This window comes from Falco naumanni, chromosome 1 (assembly GCF_017639655.2).
Source record: "Falco naumanni isolate bFalNau1 chromosome 1, bFalNau1.pat, whole genome shotgun sequence".
NCBI lineage: Eukaryota > Metazoa > Chordata > Aves > Falconiformes > Falconidae > Falco > Falco naumanni.
In genome coordinates this window covers 108633384-108651608 of record NC_054054.1, presented here as the reverse complement: position 1 = coordinate 108651608, position 18225 = coordinate 108633384, and the positions used below count along the sequence as shown (strand labels likewise).

The window sequence follows — 18225 nt, the reverse complement described above, 5'->3', positions numbered from 1 at the left end:
GAGCAACAAAATGCGTACACCCAGAAGCAGACATTAAATGCAAGTTGTTGGTTGGTTGGTTTTTTTCCACTGTAGTGAGTGAGATTGCATGTTGAATATAACTCCACAAAAAGTGAAAGTAGTGAAAGGAAATACTGTACAGCCAGTGGAAAAAAAAAAAAAAAAAAAAAAAAGGTGACTTTCAGGCCATTCCAGACAACGACTTTATTTTCTGTGGAACATCACCATGGCAGCCCCCACAGCAGCATCAACATCCTTCCCATAAACCACAGGGAATGGAAAAATCCTTTCCACTTCCTGCCTCAGCACTTCATTCCTGGCAAGGGCACTCCCGCTCCCCAGAATCCTCCTTACTCCTGTCTCCATCAGGCGCTCCACAGGTAACATGGAACAGAGGTTTTCAATGATGCCACGGCACACAGCCCTAGTGATGTGACCCAGGGAGAGGTCAGAGAAAGCAATATTGGTCACTGATGCCAACCGCTCTGGAACGTGTCTCTCTCCGAATATGGTTGGGTGGACTGAGAGTTTGCTGTCATTTTGGGCCAAGGCTGCTTTGATTATCTTCATATAGATGGCAGACTTCTCAACCTGAAATCCTGCAGATGGGAAATAGCATGTTACTAATCTGAAGGGATCTCATGTGTCTTACATGTGGAGACTTAACATGGACAGTGATCCACCTGTTCAGCAAAACACTGAGTACTTTTTTCCATGTCCCAAAGGTAATTTTTTTTCCAGGATTATGAACCACAGCTCTCCCATTCAAGTGTACCTAGAATTTGTGATACTAGAAATCTTTTCCCGATTACAGAAACTGCCCTTCCTGATTAATACAGCTATTCCTCTTTGCTGGTACTGTGCTAACAACAACAATACAATATCTTTAAAGGCACTAATAGCAGACTTCATCTTCAGTGGCTGGATTGCACGTGAATACAAAGTCCACTTCAATTACTCACTGAAAGAACAATTTCAGAGCTTATTTCTATACTGCAAACCCCGAGAGATTATTAAAAAAACTGGGAAGACAACGTTTAAAGTGGTTACAAGGTATTACATGAATTTGAGTCTTAAAATCCATTAGAGTGCTGCAAAACATGCCGCAAAAGGCAATGGATCCAATCAAGGGACTCTGTGGACTGCAGTCATACAAAATTAGAGGCTGTCCTCAAATTTGCTGACCTTTCCTTTTGAAAAAGAACTTGCAAAAAAAATTCTTTTGTGTTCTTGAAACCCAAAACCTAGAGGCAATGTGTATGTGGAGTCCAAGCATGACTGTCCCAGCATGTTCATAAGCCTCAGCACGAAATTCCAGAGATGTAGGAAGCATGACCCAAGAGTTACATCCTTGTTCCCTATACAGCATGACAAAACAGCTCCAGGCTTGCTCCTTTGCCTTAGTTTCCTTTTACCTTGCTGATCAACCTCAGTTTTAAGCTTAAGCTATCTTTGGAATAGCTTACCTAGCTCTTCTGTCCACCGTGCCACCATGTCCACAAATGTTGCTAGCACATTGCCTCCATTAAGTGATGCTGCCACAGCCAAGTAGTCACCATTGAAGTAGGGAAAATAAGTAACAGCTGAGGAAGGATCTGGTGTCTCTGGAGGCTGGAATCCCGGGGGCATTGAGATAGTCAGCTGAGCAGAGGTACTGATATTAAGAACTAGAACACAACAGGAAAAAAGAAGGGGGGGGGGGGGGGGGGGGGGGGGGGTATGGAAATCAGCGTTTAACTAGGCTACTCTGAAAGAGAAAAATGAGAAAACCGAATAAAAGATACCAAAATAATCATACCTGCATCAGTCCTCTCAGTCAGACAGGAATAAACAGAGCACTGGAAGTCTCCCAGAGCAATTCCTACTTTGGCTCCTCTGGGTATTCCGTGCCACGCACAGATTGTCCTGCCTGCAATACTGCCAGGGTCTCCCACCTCCGGGAGCAAGTGAACAGGAAAGCCGGATTTTTTCAGTCTGCAATCAGAACAATTTTATTGCAGGAAAGCAGTATGGGAATGAGTGGCATGACTACAAAGACCTCTTTGAAGTCACAGATGAACCTGGCCACACATTTGTGGCTGCTGGATTTATGGATGCTTTCACCTATTTAGAAAGCTTTGTCTTGGACAGGGGCAGCATTCCAGTTCAATGGGCTGGGTCAACTACAACAGTCTAGAAGAATAAATAGCTTTCCTTTATATGCAATCTGATTACCTGAGATTATCCAGGAGTACATGTTTAGCAAGTTTAACCTATTGATGTCATACAGACAAGCAGTTCCAGGGTAAAAAGAAAATCACGAAATCACCAAAAAAATGCAACTTCTAAGTGTCAAAGAACTTTAAGCTGTCATGCAGTTAGTGGTTCAAAACCAAATCACAAAGAGTTAAGTCCAACAAGCTCCTTACACCATCAACTGCAAGATACACTACATTGCTACAGCAACAACACCATATTAGTAAAAGTTCAGTGGGCCAGATACAAGTTTCAGTCACTCTTTCATACCTTCATGAGCACATCTTTTCACCTTGGGGTCCTAACCTAAACCCTGAAATATATACATAAGGCCTTAGCACTCAGGCCTGAAAGAGCAAATCATTGAAATAAGTAAATAAATAAACTGATTCCTTGTAAGACTTAAATAAACTGATTCCTTGTAAGACTTCCTGTAGCCTAATAACTCTTAGGTATTATCACAAGTAAGTCTCAGTATTTATGAAGGAGCTCAGCTGAAAGAACTAAAGAGTAGTAACTGTCTTTTACCAGCACAGTGGGAATACCTTGGCTGTAGCATGCACTTATCCATCCCATGCCACCACAGAAAGGGAGAAAACAGTCTGGTATACAAGGCCACACTGACAAGCTTCTCAGCTCTGCTGTCTTAGGTGTTTCTAAAAATACTGTGTCGTATTTTATATAATTTAAACACATATACCTTACAAACCAGAGCAAACTCTCAATAGTTTTCAGTACAGGCCACACCACAATTGATTAGGAGTAATTTCAATCACTTTTTTATCTGTATCACATCCATACTTAGGGCCCAAAGAAGTGGTGACATTGCCTGACACAAGCAATGCACAAAACCCACTGAATGACCTTAGCACTTACATGTCAGTATTCCAGCTTTTGTTTCTAGAATTAAAATATCCCCAGCTGGCAGCATTCTGGATGGACATGAGTGGCTTCTTCAGGTCACACAACATGGCAACCACATAGTCATGGATAGTGCCAGCTGCATCATAAGACTTCAGAAAATCTGGGCTTTTAAACAAAACATTTAAAAAACAAAAACAATGAGGGATGCATTAAGGCAGTGGCAGCAAGATTACTTTCATTGCTAGAGGGAACTTCAGATACATGTGGCCCCATCTGAAAATGAAACAGCCATCTCAGTAACCAACCTGCATTTTGTTGGTTTGGTTTTTTAAATGGAATTTGTTTTCCAAGCTGTTACCACAGCAGCAACGCTTCTCTCCTGCTGGATGATGCAGAGACAGCGGCTTTAAGGAGTGACTTGTTATGGTTCAAAACCACACCATTGCAAAAGTTACCGGGAAGGTAGTAATTGTTTGCACACAAAAAAATTCCTCTTTGTTGATCCTGGACCATTTGGAAAAAATAGGTAAATTCCTGCAGTTGCTCTATGATCCAAAAATTACATGAATGGAAATGTACCAAATGGTGAAACAAAACAGGAACAAAACAAAGCAGCTAGACTCATGAGTTATACAGCTCTAAAGCAAGATCATGCCATGCTCCATATATTTGCTGGACACGCTAGATCCTGGTTTCTTCTTCCCCTAAGTTTTCCCCCATTTATTGAACCTGAACTCACTGCAGAGGAAGACACTGGCCTTTTGAGAAGCACAGCATATGCAGATGAAACTGAAGAGCAAATCTTGCTGATGCCAAGTCATAAGTAAAAAAAATCATATCCTTTGCAAACATGCCACAACAAAGCACACCATTTGTAACACCTCATAAGGATCTCAGTGTCTAAGGAAGGAAGGAAGGAAGGAACTGAAATTAATTTAGGGACTATTTGTTTTAGCATCTGGCAGCAACCAGACAAAGCAATGCTGTTACTGTTTTAGGCATGTTTGTGCTTTTGACAATCTGCACAAGGCAAAGTTATAGTGTTCAAACCGCATTAGCAGAGCTCCTCGGAGTGGCAGGATGGTCTAGAATTATTCTGTGATACTTTAAGGCTTCTGTTACTATATGGTCAAAAACTTTTCTTTTTGTTAAAAAGATCTGTAATATTTTTATGAGGTCAGAGACTCTTGTGTGCTCAGTTGCATAAAGTTTATATTGAATACTGCCATTTTAAATATCCTTTGACTGCTTAATACTATGATTACAGAGAAACGCAGCCCCTCAGCCTGTAGTGGCATTAACACGCTACAGGAATACTAAGTGTCACATAAATTCAAGATGAGAAACTGCCAATGAAACAGCTTGATACAGAAGCCCTTTTGAGAAATGATGTACCTTTTCTTTAAATACCAGTAGACTGTGGCACATCCAAATCCTGTAGCCAAGCTGATATGTGACTGTGGCAGAGGAAGAGAAGAGAGGAAGGTGGGACTGCAGCGGCCGTCTTGCCAAGTAATCAGATGACTGACCTCCTCCGGCTCAAAGGTAGGGCCTGTACTACACTCTGTCCACTTGCAACCTGTAACACAGAGTATCCAAGAAGTCCAGTGACTCCCTGCAGTGTAGTCTGCCTGCCATTCTTCATTTCTGGTCACTCTTGATAATTTATCAAATAAATTGGAAAAAGAGCAGAAACCGAGCCAGTAGTTATTGTAATCAAATTAGTCATAGTTTTCAGCTCTAGATAACATCATAATGCCAGTCATCCTTTGCTAAAACAAAGAATAGTATCCAAGGCCCTCATTCTCTATAAGCACTCCTAGTGCCTAGAGGAAGAAGCAACTTGCACCAGCAGATATTAATGATACAACTTAAATAACAGGTGACCCACAAAAACAAACAAACCAAAACAAAAATCCATTGCACTTTGCTATGGGAAGTAAAGAGCTTATATAACGGGGATCTGCCACATCATGAGCCAGAGAATGCTGCATTAGTAACAAACTGCCTATGATGGATAGAACAGTTTCACCTTTTGAGCCAAAGCAACAAGAACCCCAGATCTATATGTATTAAGCAATGGACTGCAAAATACTAAACAGTATCCCTCCCCTGTGTTACACAACAAAGCTTCAAAGGTGGAATAGGGTTTCATTCAGTTTTCAGTTTTTCCAGTCCAGCACGTTCCTTTCAAACAAACACTACACCTTTGATAAAACCTTTGCATTCTTTCAGGTGAAGGTCTCAGCTAAATTATGGCAATTTCTCAGAGCTGCTCAGAGCCTTCTCAGCAATGCCCGCTATTGCTCTGGCTCAGTGCTCTACTTCCTGCCCTGACACGCTCACCACAAGCATCCTGCAAGGCAGCATACAGTCCCATCAGAGCAGCAAACTAAGCAAAGACTGAGCTCAAGCACTGGCATGTGATGTTTGCTAGCATGCTTCATGGCACAGCTTCAGCCTCTGATGACAACTGCTCTCCCAGGTGATGCCTGGCCACAACGTGGGGACAGGCCAGGCCAGGCCACACACTGTTTCCAGCTGGCTCTGTAACTGAGGCAACATTTCAGTTTTTAGCAGGGGATAGAGCAGTTTCAACTATGCTGTGCCACTTGGACTACAGGTCAGAGAAGAGACCCATCTGCTTAACTGACTAGCACAAATATAGCTAAGAGAGTCTTTCCTGGGCTGGATACAGGGATTTGAACTTACACAGCAAAAAGCAGCTGTGAAAGCTGCAAAGTACTATACGAAACATTCAAAGCAAACACATACTTTTTCTTGTTCCCTTAATTCCCTGTTCTATCAAGTCTGTTTAAACTGAATTTCCAATTAGTTTGCTTTTCTAGTTTTAAATGGATTCTAAGAAATATTACTAACCATAAATCTAACCCTAAAGGATGCTATTAAAAATGTAATTTGTGTCCCAAAGTGCACGGATTCACTTAGTCTACTCAAAACAAATGAGAGCGAACACCCTCTTTCACTTGACAGAAATGAAACAAAAGTGGCATGTGGCTTTAGGAAATAAAATATTAACCAATATGACATAAGAATCTATGTCTACCATGAACCCATGAGGCTTTGTTATGCAGCCCTTGGGACAGCTGGAAAGCAAACAACAGCTCCTTCAGTCCATCAGCCTTTGGATTTCTTTCTTTCTAATCATTTTAGTATTTAATGTAAAATCACAGCCAGTAATGAATAGCATAGTGTCTCTTAAAGCAATTAAGACTCTGACAACTTTTGACAGGCAGTGACTAGCACTTTTGGGAAATCTACTCTGTGGTTTACAATAAATCTTTGCTTCATCTGCATAACTCCTATTATTATAAGACTTTCATAATTGCTCAGATGTGCGCATCATAAGGTAAAAAGAAAGAAGACACGGATCACATTCTGAAAGCCTTAGACTCCAGCAGGTTTAAAAGATGTTAGCCAAGAAGATAATCCATCCCTATCTCACAGGGCTGGCAATCCAAGGCCTGAATTTTTCAGATATCCTCACTGTCACAAAGATTATTTGACTTATTTACACAATCAAGCCCCATGTGACTACGTCACCGCAGTTGATTTTGTTTCTGAGGTCTTGACCCTTCATTCTACCAGCAGCAGAGTATCCAGAATCATGACCATAATCCTTTTTCAGCTCTTACTAACAGAAGTATAAACAGCAAGATGAATGCAACATGACAGTCTGACTCAGCAGAAAAAAAATTCCTTGAGATTTTTGGATGGGGTGGAGGGGGAGAAGCAAGGCCTGAAAACACCTTTTATTGAACTTCAGTCTTCCTCCTACCGTACCTTCAAAACAGCATTTCAAAATAGCATGGCAATATTCACTTTTGGATAGCTACTGCTATGCACATTCTAACATAAACTTTAAGCATAACTTATTTTTCAAGGCATATACAACACTGCTAATTCTGCTACTGCAGGTTCATTAGAAGGTATTGAGATACTGGACAACAGCTAGTTCATTGTTTTATGAGGTGAGTAAGATTCACCCCCACACCCCCACAAATCATTCACATGATGCAGAAGTGTTTTCAACTGGCTGCAGATAGCAGATGATAGACAAACAATTAACAAGCCACAAATAGGTTATTCTTCCTTCGTATTAATAACTGTGCTGACTCTGCTGGGATCTCATTAGACTAAACTCTTTAACTAATGTGTGTAAGCAATATCGTTAACTATAGTCAGTAGCTGAAATTCCAATAATTAAAGCAAAATTCCCACAGAAGAGCTGTTATTTCTGTTTAATAGAAGACCAAAAATGAACATGCAGCACTTTCCTACAGATCATTTCAGTGTTAAAATTTTATTTTCTGCATCGTAATACTCTGAAAAGGAATGCCAAAGCATTAATGTTACCTTTATCTTTTTTCCAAAATAGTATCCCATGCATTTGTCCTGAAACACCAATGTGACTGACTCTTTGAAGTTGCTGCTGAGGTAGAGCAGCAAGGCATTCATTCAATGCTCTTACTATTCTCCAGACATTCTGCTCCATTCCCTGCAATCATAAAGCATTATTCTGAGGATAAAACCATTAGGATTCACTCAGGCTATTTATTAAACAAGGCTACTCTAGTCAGAAGTGAAGGACAGAATTCATTTAGTTTAATAGCATGTATTACAATAGCATTCACTACTAAATTGGGGAAAAAAAAGCAAAAAACCCCCACAAAACCACAAAAACTAGAAACCAATACCAGCAAGCTTAAATGAAATAACAGCCTCCTAAACTTAGGGCCAAATAATTCTTAATTTCCTAAGCTACCATACTCAGCTATAACATTTTTAAAAAATTCCATTATCACTCACTACATGCTTTCTTTAGTCCACCTTACATACTGCTTTTCTTTTGCCTCACGAAGAGGATTATCTGTGTGTTCTGACTGGCGCGCAGTCTCCTTTACAGCTGCCTAAAGCTCCTCTGTATCTACTCAGTGCTGGTTTTGATGATGCTGATACTTGGTTTCTGCATAGTCTATTCCTTGAACTACTCAACAAACTAATATACTCGGCAAAACGGTGCCACAAGAGAAGTTGCATTCCAGCTTTCACACTTTCAAAGATTCAGATTACTTTGTGACAGACCCATATGAAGACTACAAGCAAAAGTATTCTAATACAGTCTACATATAGATGTGAACTAGTCTGTGTATCTTTTGGCTGCATAAACGTGACAGTAGGGAGGCCTGTTTGGTATCTTTGATCAGAAATTAGCCCCTAGACTAACTACAATATTAGGCCAGAGGAATGTTTATACATATTTTTTTATGATTCTGATGCATACTTTCTTACATTGACCAACACAATGGATGTAAAGATCTTTAACAGGACTACATGTTTCCGATTATTTCCATGGGGAATTCCTGGTTATGATTCCATCTCTCATTGAAGCGCAAAATACCCTTCCAGTTGGCAAGTGGTTGCTGTTTCCTGACTAGCAGTGTCAAAGACAAGGTGATGATTAATGGGAGAACAGTTTTAGATTGCCTTATGCAACTTTTCAAAACCTGGGTCCTTCTTTAATCAAGCAGCTCTACTCTTACTTTCTCAAACAGTAAACAGAGCACTTTACTTTCCCCTTCAGATATCCAGACACCCACAGCAACCACCTGTCAAGCTAGGCACAAAAACAATCCAGGAAAGCCACTGAAGTCTGCATAATGTAGCAAAACAACCTGGCCACTACAAGGCAAGGGCAGCATTCTGAAATTGCCAGCAGTGCTGTCTGTCAGCCCTTACCTGCGGTCCAGCTTCCAGGCTACTGGTGTGTGCCTGCGTCTCCCTGGAGCAGCTCTCTGCCACCACCTGCCCTTTCTCTGCCCCTGTCAACAGGGCTGCCTTAACCGACGTTGTGCCCAGGTCTATGCCAAGCACACAAGTGGGCGCTGGCCTGCCTGCCGCCTCGCTGGCCGCCATTGCCACGGCGAGAGGGGATGGCCTTCACCTTCCCCACCACACACGGGTCTCTCTACACGGTGACCAGACCAACAACCAACAACCTACGCCGCTCCTTGCTGACTTTAAGAGGGCACCTGCCCCAAAAGTTGAGTGCCGAAGGCACAAGCAGTGGGAGCTCCCACCCCAGCGGCACCAGAGGCTGGGCTCGGAGAGCGGCCTGGACTTTGCCCTCCCCTCAGCAGTACCCAGCCACTACCCCTCCAACTTCAGCGTAACAAACTGTCCCTTCCCCAGCGACATGCGCAGCTTTAAATGAAACTTCAACAAACAACTGAAGCAACAAGCCATCCCGCCCCTCACAGCTCTCCCTCCCCATAGCCTGGGCGGCACCAGCGCAACGCCCAACCCGCTCTGCCGCACCCAAGATGGCACCCGAGGGCGGCCGCAGCGGCGCCACACGCGCGGTGGGCGCTGGGCGGGGAGTCGATAGGCGGCCGCCTCACGTGAGAAGCTGAAAAGGGAAGAGCCGGGGCTGAGCGGGACGAAGCTGCGGTGCTAGAAGGAGGTAGGCGCTCTCTCCTCAGCGGTTTTTTTCCCCCTCAGTATTAGCGCATCGTAAGACGTGGGATGGCCGCACGCCACCGTGCCTCCTGAGGGGAGCGTGGCGGGAACTGCAAGTCCCAGCGTGCACCGCGCCGCCCCAGCCCCCCCCACCCCTGGCGGCGCGGGGGCTGCTGAGATTTGTAGTCCCGCATGTGTGAGGAGAGGGGTCCTGCGGGGGCGGGAGAAGCCGTGAGGTAAAAATGGCCCCGGGGAGGCCTGGGCAGGCAGAGGGACTGAAAGACTAGTGCTGTCTTAGTGGTGCTGAGGGTCCCTCAGCTGGGAAGGGGCTGTGGTGCTGTGGTGGGAGGGAGCTGCCCACTGAGGGGGATGGGCTGGTGCCCCCTCAGAACGTGTGGGCCCTAAGCAAGGCCTTCTCCCTGCTTCTTCTGCAGCTTTTCCACCAGGAGGATGCAATACTTGTTCCACGCTCTGCTGTACCTCTCGCTTGTGCTGCTGGGGCCTGGTGGTGAGTGTTTGGTCATCCCAGCTCGGGCCCACAGGGCTGGTGGGGGGCCAGGTCCAGACCAGTAAGACCAGTAAAAGTTGGAAGAGAGCTGTGCTGCAGCATCCCCATGACGCCTGTCTGGAGAGACCCATGCCATGCTTCCCATCAGCTCTTTCACTGTTACCTTTGACTTGCTCTGCTCATACACGGGCAGTGCTCTGCTGAGGCACCACTGTGATGGAGGACTCGCCTCATGCTCTGAACTTGCCTCTGCAGAAGCAGATTAAATACTGTCTGTGGTACAGTCACTGATTAGCTAGGGAGCTCTCCTGCACTGAACTTCTTAAGAACAGTGTAGTAAGAAATGCATCCAGGGCAGCCTGTTTATCTCTCCACTTATGGTCATATTTTTATATAGTAATTTGTTCTTCCTTGTCTCTTGTGTCCTTTAAACATACAGTGAATAAAATAGACTTGGATCCAAATGTCAAAATTGTTGACAGGTGACCAGCTTATGGTTTTGATACCGGTTGTAGTGGCGCTTGGAATCTTGGCCTCTCTTAAAGCGTGATGTGGTACAATATAGTTGGATTGTTGTAAAGTGTACCCCTTAACAGCAATATTGCAGAGCACAATAGTAAGGTCCTAGTGATTACTGAAGTGTTAAGATAGATGTTCAAGAGAATGTACGCTTACTGTGTACCTAGTTTGAACATGTGGCCCAAGAAGCAATTTTAAACTAAATCTTGGACATTTATGACTCCTAAGTTCCTAGGATCACATTGAGAAACAATTAGTGGATCTTTGAAGTATCCTATAGCATTCCTTTGGCATGAACTTTTGTTGCACTGGAAGTACTTAAAAATAGCTTCCTTGTAACGTGTTCAACGGATGGTTATTTACTTCTCCTTTTTTAAGTTGTTTAGTCTCCTTGAAACAAGCTGTACTCCCTTTGGTGTTTATCATGTGTACTGGTTTTGTTAATCTGACACTGCAGGTACCAATGGACAAAATGGCTATATCACAAAAGAAAGTAGGTAGTTCTGAAGGAGCTATTCACCATTCATACTAATTGAGACTTGTGTGGGTTTTTTTGTTTGGTTGTGTTTTTCCCTGCCCCCAGATGGACTCACTGTATTGTCTGTCCCTGAAGTGGTTTCATTAGAAAGTGGAAGTTCAACCAACGTCACTATCTCTCTCAGGTAAAATCATAGAATCATCTAGGTTTGAAAAGAGCTTAAGGTCAAGTTCAATGTAAACCTAACACTGCCAAGTCCACCACTAAGCCTAAATCAATCAAAAGTGCTTTTCCAAGACAATAAAAGGAGTGCACAATTTATGAAATTCCAGTGAAGGACAAACTCACTCATATGCCAATTTACCAGTAACCCATACCCCAAATCACAGATATCTTCCCACTGGAGAAGAAACAAATCATTAGGTTTTGTAAGATGATATAACTTGATTAAAAGCAGACACCATACACACCCCCACGCCCCAGTTTTATCACTTCAGTCCTGGCTCTCTACATTATTTTTTCTGTCTTCTTTCTGCATTTGTAATTAAGGCAGGTGCTTGCATCTTTATTTTCTCTTTGGAACAGAGGATGAGCAGGTGGATCGAACTTGGCTATATACCAAGACTTTCCTGCAGACTCAGTTAACTGTTCATACAGAGTGAGTCTCATGGGTGTGACCGGCCACTTCTAGACCATTACATTGCTTAGTACTAGTCTGGACCAAGATAGTGCAGCATTCTCACAGACAGCCTTATATGGCTGGCCTCTGACAATATCTCATGCCATTTGTATGGGAAGCTGAGCAGGAAAAGGGGCTTCGTGCTGTCTGCTCTGTAATTAGCTTACCGAACTGCCTTCCATACGTGAACATAAAGTTCCTCAATTTCTAAAAATTGATGCTTAAGAGAAACTTGCATATCCTAGAAGGATCACCAAAAAAACTTTACCAAGCAAACAGAACTTTGCATTGCTAGCAAAGAAATGCAGCTACTCCAGAGTGGACGCTGATGCGCCTTAGTCTCATTGTTTAATACAGTGCACTGTTTACCCATAGTTTTGTTTTGTCAGCCTCTTCCCAGGAAAAGATTGTTAAACACGTGCACCCCTCCCCTTTGGGGTCTCAAAGTTTGTGTAAAGGAAACAGTCAGATGAAAATGTAAGAATTGTGATAAAGAGGAAAATAGCAAAACATGGCTGCAACAGTCTAGAAGTTTTATTTTTGTTTGCAAAGATGTGGTACTGTAATCTCGTTCATGGACAAGTACAGGCATTTGAACCTTATGATATTTTAAGTACTGCTATGCAATTAAGCCTCCTGGACAAGTGGTCAGTGGAGTTCTCTGGGAAAGCTGTGCAGGACTATGTCACTTGGTGGTTTTTTATTTGAGGGTTGTTGGGGTTTTTTGTTTTTGTCTTACTGCACTGCTATGATTTCTGCCCTTCATCACCCCAAGTACATGTCCATCATTTCTGCCCCTCTTTACCAGCAAAGGGTGAACAAGCACAGTGATAGGATTCTGGCAGCAGTAACTTTGATTTGCTACTTGTATGGAGAAGAGGGAGGTAAAATGTGGCCATGTAACTGTCTAGTGCCCATCACTAGTTCAAATGAAAGAAACAGTACAATGCTAACATACTTTGGTGCTGGTGTTCCTCTGAGTACTAGGTGGGTACTGTGGTGTATGGACTGTTTGTTATGTTTGCAACAGCTGTGTGGATTTAGCAGATACTGTCCCACAGCCCTGAAGCAATTTTTCTGAACTCAGGCACCGGTCTAACTTGTTCTTTTCTGCCTTTACAGGGCTCCATTAAATGAAACACTGGTGATAACTCTTAATATTACACACTCATCAAAACATAGCACCATTGTTGAACTACCTGATGAAGTAAGTGACAGAACAGACTTCTGACCTTATGCAAAAGCTTCCCGCTAGTATGATGCAACTCTCCTCTTTCTTCTTTCCACTTTGCCTTGCAGGTACAATTGCCTGCAGGTCACACTAAAGCAGACTTCCAAGTGAAAGCAGATGATGTTGGACAAGTAACAGTTTATCTTTATACCATTAATTCCAACTTAACTGGGTGAGAAACTGGTTTTTAGTTCCACTTACTGTCCTACAGCTTTTTAAACTTTGGGGTAACTATTCCCTCCTTATAATTAAATAGTTAATGGGGCATGGATGGTATGTAGTTGAGAAGATGCGGTAACCCTCCAGCAATCCCCACGGTATTCAGGTAAATACAGGGTATGTGAAGCAGAGTGATAGTCTTGGTATCTTAGATTTTATTACTAGATGACCGAGTTCTCATGGCTCCTTAGTCTGGTTTTAGTAACCCCTCCTGAAAGTATCAAAACTACATGCCAGCTTTTCTGATCCAGGAAACATTTGGTTGGAATTATCCAGTGGGATACCCTTCTTGTTGTGCTGAACTTGTTCTGGAGTGCTAATAGCCTGATGCAGCTGTGCGCCCACATGAATACCATGAGAAACAGGTGTTTTGCTTTCTGGTTAGGGGAGCCCTCTTTTCACAGATGCCAGTCCTCCCTAAGAGGAAAACAGCCTAGCAAGGTGGAGAAAGCTGGATTGTATTTGCTTGTTGCCTAGATGCTACTCAAAAACAAGAGTATCCTGTTGCACTTCCTCATTTTACTTCTGCTTTTAAGACACACACACAAAAGCAAATGCAGAGGTGCTAAGCACATGAAATGCTCAACAGGACAGGCATGATTGTGAGGTTTTGCTGGCAGAGCGTGGCAAGTGGAACTGCTCTTGCATAACAGACCTCGTGCTAAGACAGTGGAAGCCATAAGCACAAGATGACCTTTTTTTAAATTTCTGTGGTAAAGGAATGGAAAGAAAGAGTGAAGCAAGAAGGAAGGTGTAGGTTGAGGGTAGGAGTAGGAGATGTCCTGAACATAACAAGGACACTAAAGAAAAGGGGAGCAACTCAACTGAAACCAACTGTGAACCTTTATTGTCTTATCTCAACACCTGGACTCTGTTTTCTCTCAAAGCCAAACAAGGCAAAATCTCCTGAAAAAAGTGTGAACAGACAAATTAACTAATTCTGTTTGCATTAACCATTAGACCTAGGATTCAATTTCAAGTGATTCATAGCATCATAGTGAGATACGCCGATGAGGTGATTGGCTGGATCTATTTCCTCGCCTGGTCTATCTCCTTTTATCCTCAAGTCTTTGAGAACTGGCGACGAAAAAGGTAAAGAGACTTAAGATGTGTTTGCAAGTCACTTACTGTGAGTTGTGTTCCTAGCTTCGGTTATATCTGTCTGGGTCATTGTGAATTACATGTAGAAAGACTGGGGAAAAAAGCAGGGCAAAGAGGGGGCCTGAATAAATACAGCCCCAGTGAGCATGCAGGTCAACGAAAATTAAGTGCATCCTGTAGACACCTAATCCTAAAGTCCTAATTTGTGAAAAGGAAACCTCCCCATTCCCGTTGGTGCCATGTCACAAATCATCTGGCTGAGCCAATTGTGATGACCCCCTTTCAAAGGTTACTGACCCTGTGAACTGTTTATCAGCCAGCTCCTCTTAAACTAAGTGACTCTAAATAGAAACATTATTATATATGAAAACTAAAGCATTTGTTCTGGCAAAGATGTACTACTCCTGCTCTGAATTCAGGCTGGAATGGTTTTATCAGACTAGCTGAGCTCCTAGAGGGCTGAAGTTAAACAGCAGGGACACAACCTTGTCAGCAAGAGCTGTTGTGAGTACCAGTGCATGGCATATGAGGGATATCTCACCTTGCTTCCTCCTAAACTCACAGCAGCATCATGTTGTTACAAAGCCTGCAGCTTTCACTTGCATCAAAAATTGCTTATAAATCAGTACATTCTACGGTCAAGGTGTCCCTGGAGCTGCCTGTAATGCTCTGATACATATTTCTCTTTTTTTTTCCCCCTCCCCCCTTCTCTAGTGTTGTTGGACTAAGCTTTGACTTTATAGCATTAAACCTTACCGGCTTTATAGCATACAGTGTGTTTAATATTGGACTCTTTTGGATTCCCTTGATTAAGGTGAGTGTGATTATCTCCTAATACTTGCAGGGTGGGGGATATGTGTGTATCTATGGAAAGGAGTCAAGGCATTTGGCTGGTTTTGGTTTCTCTTACATTTAGGAGGAATTCTTAGTCAGTTATCCCAGTGGGGTGAACCCTGTCGCCATCAATGATGTTTTCTTCAGTCTCCATGCATTAGCTCTAACTCTCCTCACCATAATTCAGTGCTGCATCTACGAGGTAAGTCTCAGTGCTGGGCTGATCTGCCAGCTCTGGCCGAGCTCCCTCTGCCGGGCTCCTCACCACTCACTGCCCACTCCTTGGGCTCCAAAGTCCCTCTTCATTGCACTTTTCACTGGCCTTTCAAGAAGTCAGGCTTCACGGTCCTGCTGCCTTTATCTTTCCTGAACCAGTAGCAAGTCCAGTAAGCTTAGCTGCTTCAGCCTCGTGGGTGTTCTGAGCTTAAAAGTAAACTCCTTGCAGACTCAAAATAACTAAGGCAAACAGCCAAGTTCATAAAGTTCCCAGACAGATCTCCAGGCAGGACATAGATCACAACTCTACACAGTAGAAGTGTTAGTAGGTGCTCTGCTGTTTCCTCACTACTTGAAGCATTCTTCAAGCTAGGACAGGACCTTAGTGATTCCCTGCAATTCAAACTTCTAGCTTTTTTCCACTTAAAACAGCTGCAAAGGCCCTTTTATAATCCCCATTCATTTTCAGACTGATTTGCTATAGTCAGGTAGGTCTTTGTTTAACTCTCATTGTTATAGTCAGGTGGGTCTCTGTTTAATTGCCATTGTAAAATCCTCTGATCTGAACAAACAATTTTCTCTATGTAATAACTTTCTTTCTTGGGGTGCTTCCTTTGGTGACGCTAAACCTAAAACTTTATAACAGCCCATCTTTTCTAGCAAAGAATTAGAAGGCAACCATGAATCTTTAACCATAATAGCATTAGCATATTCCATATCTTAAAGTGTGTCTGGAGATGTATGACCTAGGCCAGTCTAAGTGTATCTGCATTTCTGTTTCAGAGAGCAAGTCAGAAAGTTTCCAAAGTTGTTGTTGGACTACTGGCACTTGCATGGATCTTCACATTTACAACACTGTTTCTTGCTGCAGCTGAGGAAATGACATGGCTACAGTTCTTGTTCTGCTTCTCTTACATTAAGTTAGCAGTCACACTGATAAAATATTTTCCACAGGTAAATCTGAACTTTTATGCTTCTACACTATACTCCTGTCACCCTAAGCCTGCAGTGTATGCTCTTGAAAGCCTGCCTAGACTAAACCAGCAATGATTTATGAAGTCTTTCAGTGACAAAACCAGCATAGTTAACATTTAAGAAGCGTTCTGTATAGTCTCAGAAATGCTCATACCTGATACACTGACTGACAACTTGTTACACTCTCAGGCATACATGAATTTCCGTCGGAAGAGTACTGAGGGATGGAGTGTTGGAAGTGTATTACTAGACTTCACTGGTGGAAGCTTCAGCCTTCTCCAGATGTTTTTGCAGTCATACAACAATGGTAAGGCTGGAATTGAGGTGCTGGGGCCTTTCTTAATGGGGTGGGAAAACCCTGCTACAAAGCAGATATGAACTAGTAGGTTATCTTGGGAGAATGATCTTTGTGCTGTAACATGGGTAGCTCTTCTTATACAAAGAATAAAGAATCTGTATTCCTTGAAGATAGAAAATGAAACAGCTATTCTGAAGAAATCACAGAAAGTTATTAATTAGCTTTGCATAAGATGTCAGTCAGTCTTAAGGTGTGCCTAAGTGGTCCATAATAAACAAACTTCTCCAATATGTATGGTATGACCTGGCAGTCTTGAGACAGGACTACAGTTGAGGAGTTAGCCTTAACTCTCTAATTTTGTGTTTGACAGATCAGTGGAAGTTAATCTTTGGAGATCCCACCAAGTTCGGCCTGGGTGTCTTCTCCATTCTCTTTGATATTGTTTTTATGGTCCAGCACTACTGCCTTTATAAGAGACAAGGATATGAACCTTGTGAATAACATCACTCGAAGACAAAAACTTTAAATTGAACTTGCCCTTAACCCTGGCTGAGGGCTTTCAAGACACCTGCTGCCCGTTACTAGAAATACTGATTCTGATCTCCGTTTATACTTTGATCCTCTCTGGTAGGGAATACAAGCTGTTGCCTTGCCACATTGCCAGATGCCTTAAAGGACAGCGGGCTGTCTAGCCACCACTGGCAAATGGAAGACTCATGCCTCTTGAAGCTGCAAAGACAGCTTAGTGTGAGCTGTCTAAGAAACATGTGATTCTTTTTCCGTTAACAACAGGAAAGAGAAAGACCGGAGTGATCTCTTTCTCACTAGAAGTAACTACGAAGAGCAGAGTTCTGGCTTCCAGAAATCTGAGATTGTGTTTAAGCAACCACATAATATCTTAATGTAATGACAAGACCGGCTGTGGATCTAAGTGCTGCTGCCGACTCCTCACAAACAGATCACAGTACAACACTGCTCAGGTTGGCTGTTAACCCCTTTTTTTATGTACCACTACAGCTGTTGGTAGCAAATACCCAAATATTAGAACATGAACTCTATTAAAAAAAATACTGAGAAGCAGCAGAAACTGTATTCTTATTTCACTGAACGCTCTTTCAAAGACAAGTACCCAGATTTATCTGAATACTTCTAGTGCACTAACTTCATTTTGCTCAGTTCTACTGACATACCTTGAATTCTAAATGGTGGATGGTAAAGTTTACAGACTTATTGAAGAGATTTCAGAATTATCAAAGAGATTTCAGACTTAAAAAAATCTCTTTAAGTGGATCACATTAACAGCTTCATGATTAAAGTTGGAACATACATTTTTGTTCCTGGGCAACTTTAACTACATGTGATACATTCTAGGTAGAGAACAAGTTCTTGAGTTACTTGAAGGTAAGCGTTATACCCTTTAAAAGAACTAGAAGGGAATCCATACATGTACTTGAAGAATATTTGAATGCTCAAAAGCCAGTATGTCTTACTAGGTGTCAACCCAAGGAAAACTAGAACCCCTGCCCCCCACACCCCTGACTAGAGACCACGTGAGGTTTGACAGCTCACTAACACTGCAAACACCCAC

At 42.7% G+C, this 18225-nt stretch overlaps 2 protein-coding genes across 5 annotated transcripts; one reads left to right on the top strand and one right to left on the bottom strand.

Moving 5' to 3' along the window:
• Positions 1-175: 175 nt before the first annotated feature.
• Positions 176-9322, bottom strand: SHPK (sedoheptulokinase). 3 transcript variants are annotated; one of them, XM_040617443.1, is made up of 7 exons: positions 9153-9322; positions 7477-7618; positions 4495-4678; positions 3112-3264; positions 1799-1974; positions 1467-1667; positions 176-599 (listed from the first exon to the last, which is right to left on the bottom strand). In XM_040617443.1, the coding sequence occupies exons 2-7, from the start codon at positions 7613-7615 to the stop codon at positions 205-207; spliced, it is 1248 nt and encodes a 415-aa protein (XP_040473377.1). In that variant the 5' UTR covers positions 7616-7618; positions 9153-9322; the 3' UTR covers positions 176-204. The 3 variants fall into 3 exon arrangements, with proteins under 3 accessions (XP_040473377.1, XP_040473360.1, XP_040473369.1); XM_040617426.1 differs by having other exon boundaries at positions 8860-9283; XM_040617435.1 differs by lacking the exon at positions 3112-3264 and having other exon boundaries at positions 8860-9290.
• A 129-nt stretch (positions 9323-9451) lies between these two features.
• On the top strand, positions 9452-17717 carry CTNS (cystinosin, lysosomal cystine transporter). 2 transcript variants are annotated; one of them, XM_040617567.1, is made up of 11 exons: positions 9452-9583; positions 10014-10087; positions 11190-11268; positions 12886-12970; positions 13063-13166; positions 14174-14305; positions 15029-15128; positions 15231-15350; positions 16148-16318; positions 16529-16646; positions 17008-17717. In XM_040617567.1, the coding sequence occupies exons 2-11, from the start codon at positions 10030-10032 to the stop codon at positions 17136-17138; spliced, it is 1098 nt and encodes a 365-aa protein (XP_040473501.1). In that variant the 5' UTR covers positions 9452-9583; positions 10014-10029; the 3' UTR covers positions 17139-17717. The 2 variants fall into 2 exon arrangements, with proteins under 2 accessions (XP_040473501.1, XP_040473493.1); XM_040617559.1 differs by lacking the exon at positions 9452-9583 and adding an exon at positions 9752-9815.
• The last annotated feature ends 508 nt before the right edge of the window (positions 17718-18225 follow it).

Coding starts and splice junctions, on each gene's coding strand:
- SHPK (XM_040617426.1), bottom strand. CDS start 9,036: ATGGCGGCCAGCGAGGCGGCAGGCAGGCCAGCGCCCACTTGTGTGCTT. Junction 3,265..4,494: donor TACTGGTATTTAAAGAAAAG/GTACATCATTTC, acceptor TTTGTTTAAAAG/CCCAGATTTTCTGAAGTCTT. Junction 1,975..3,111: donor AAAAGCTGGAATACTGACAT/GTAAGTGCTAAG, acceptor TTCTGATTGCAG/ACTGAAAAAATCCGGCTTTC.
- CTNS (XM_040617559.1), top strand. CDS start 9,772: ATGTGTGAGGAGAGGGGTCCTGCGGGGGCGGGAGAAGCCGTGAG. Junction 11,269..12,885: donor AACGTCACTATCTCTCTCAG/GTAAAATCATAG, acceptor CTGCCTTTACAG/GGCTCCATTAAATGAAACAC. Junction 15,351..16,147: donor TTCAGTGCTGCATCTACGAG/GTAAGTCTCAGT, acceptor TTTCTGTTTCAG/AGAGCAAGTCAGAAAGTTTC.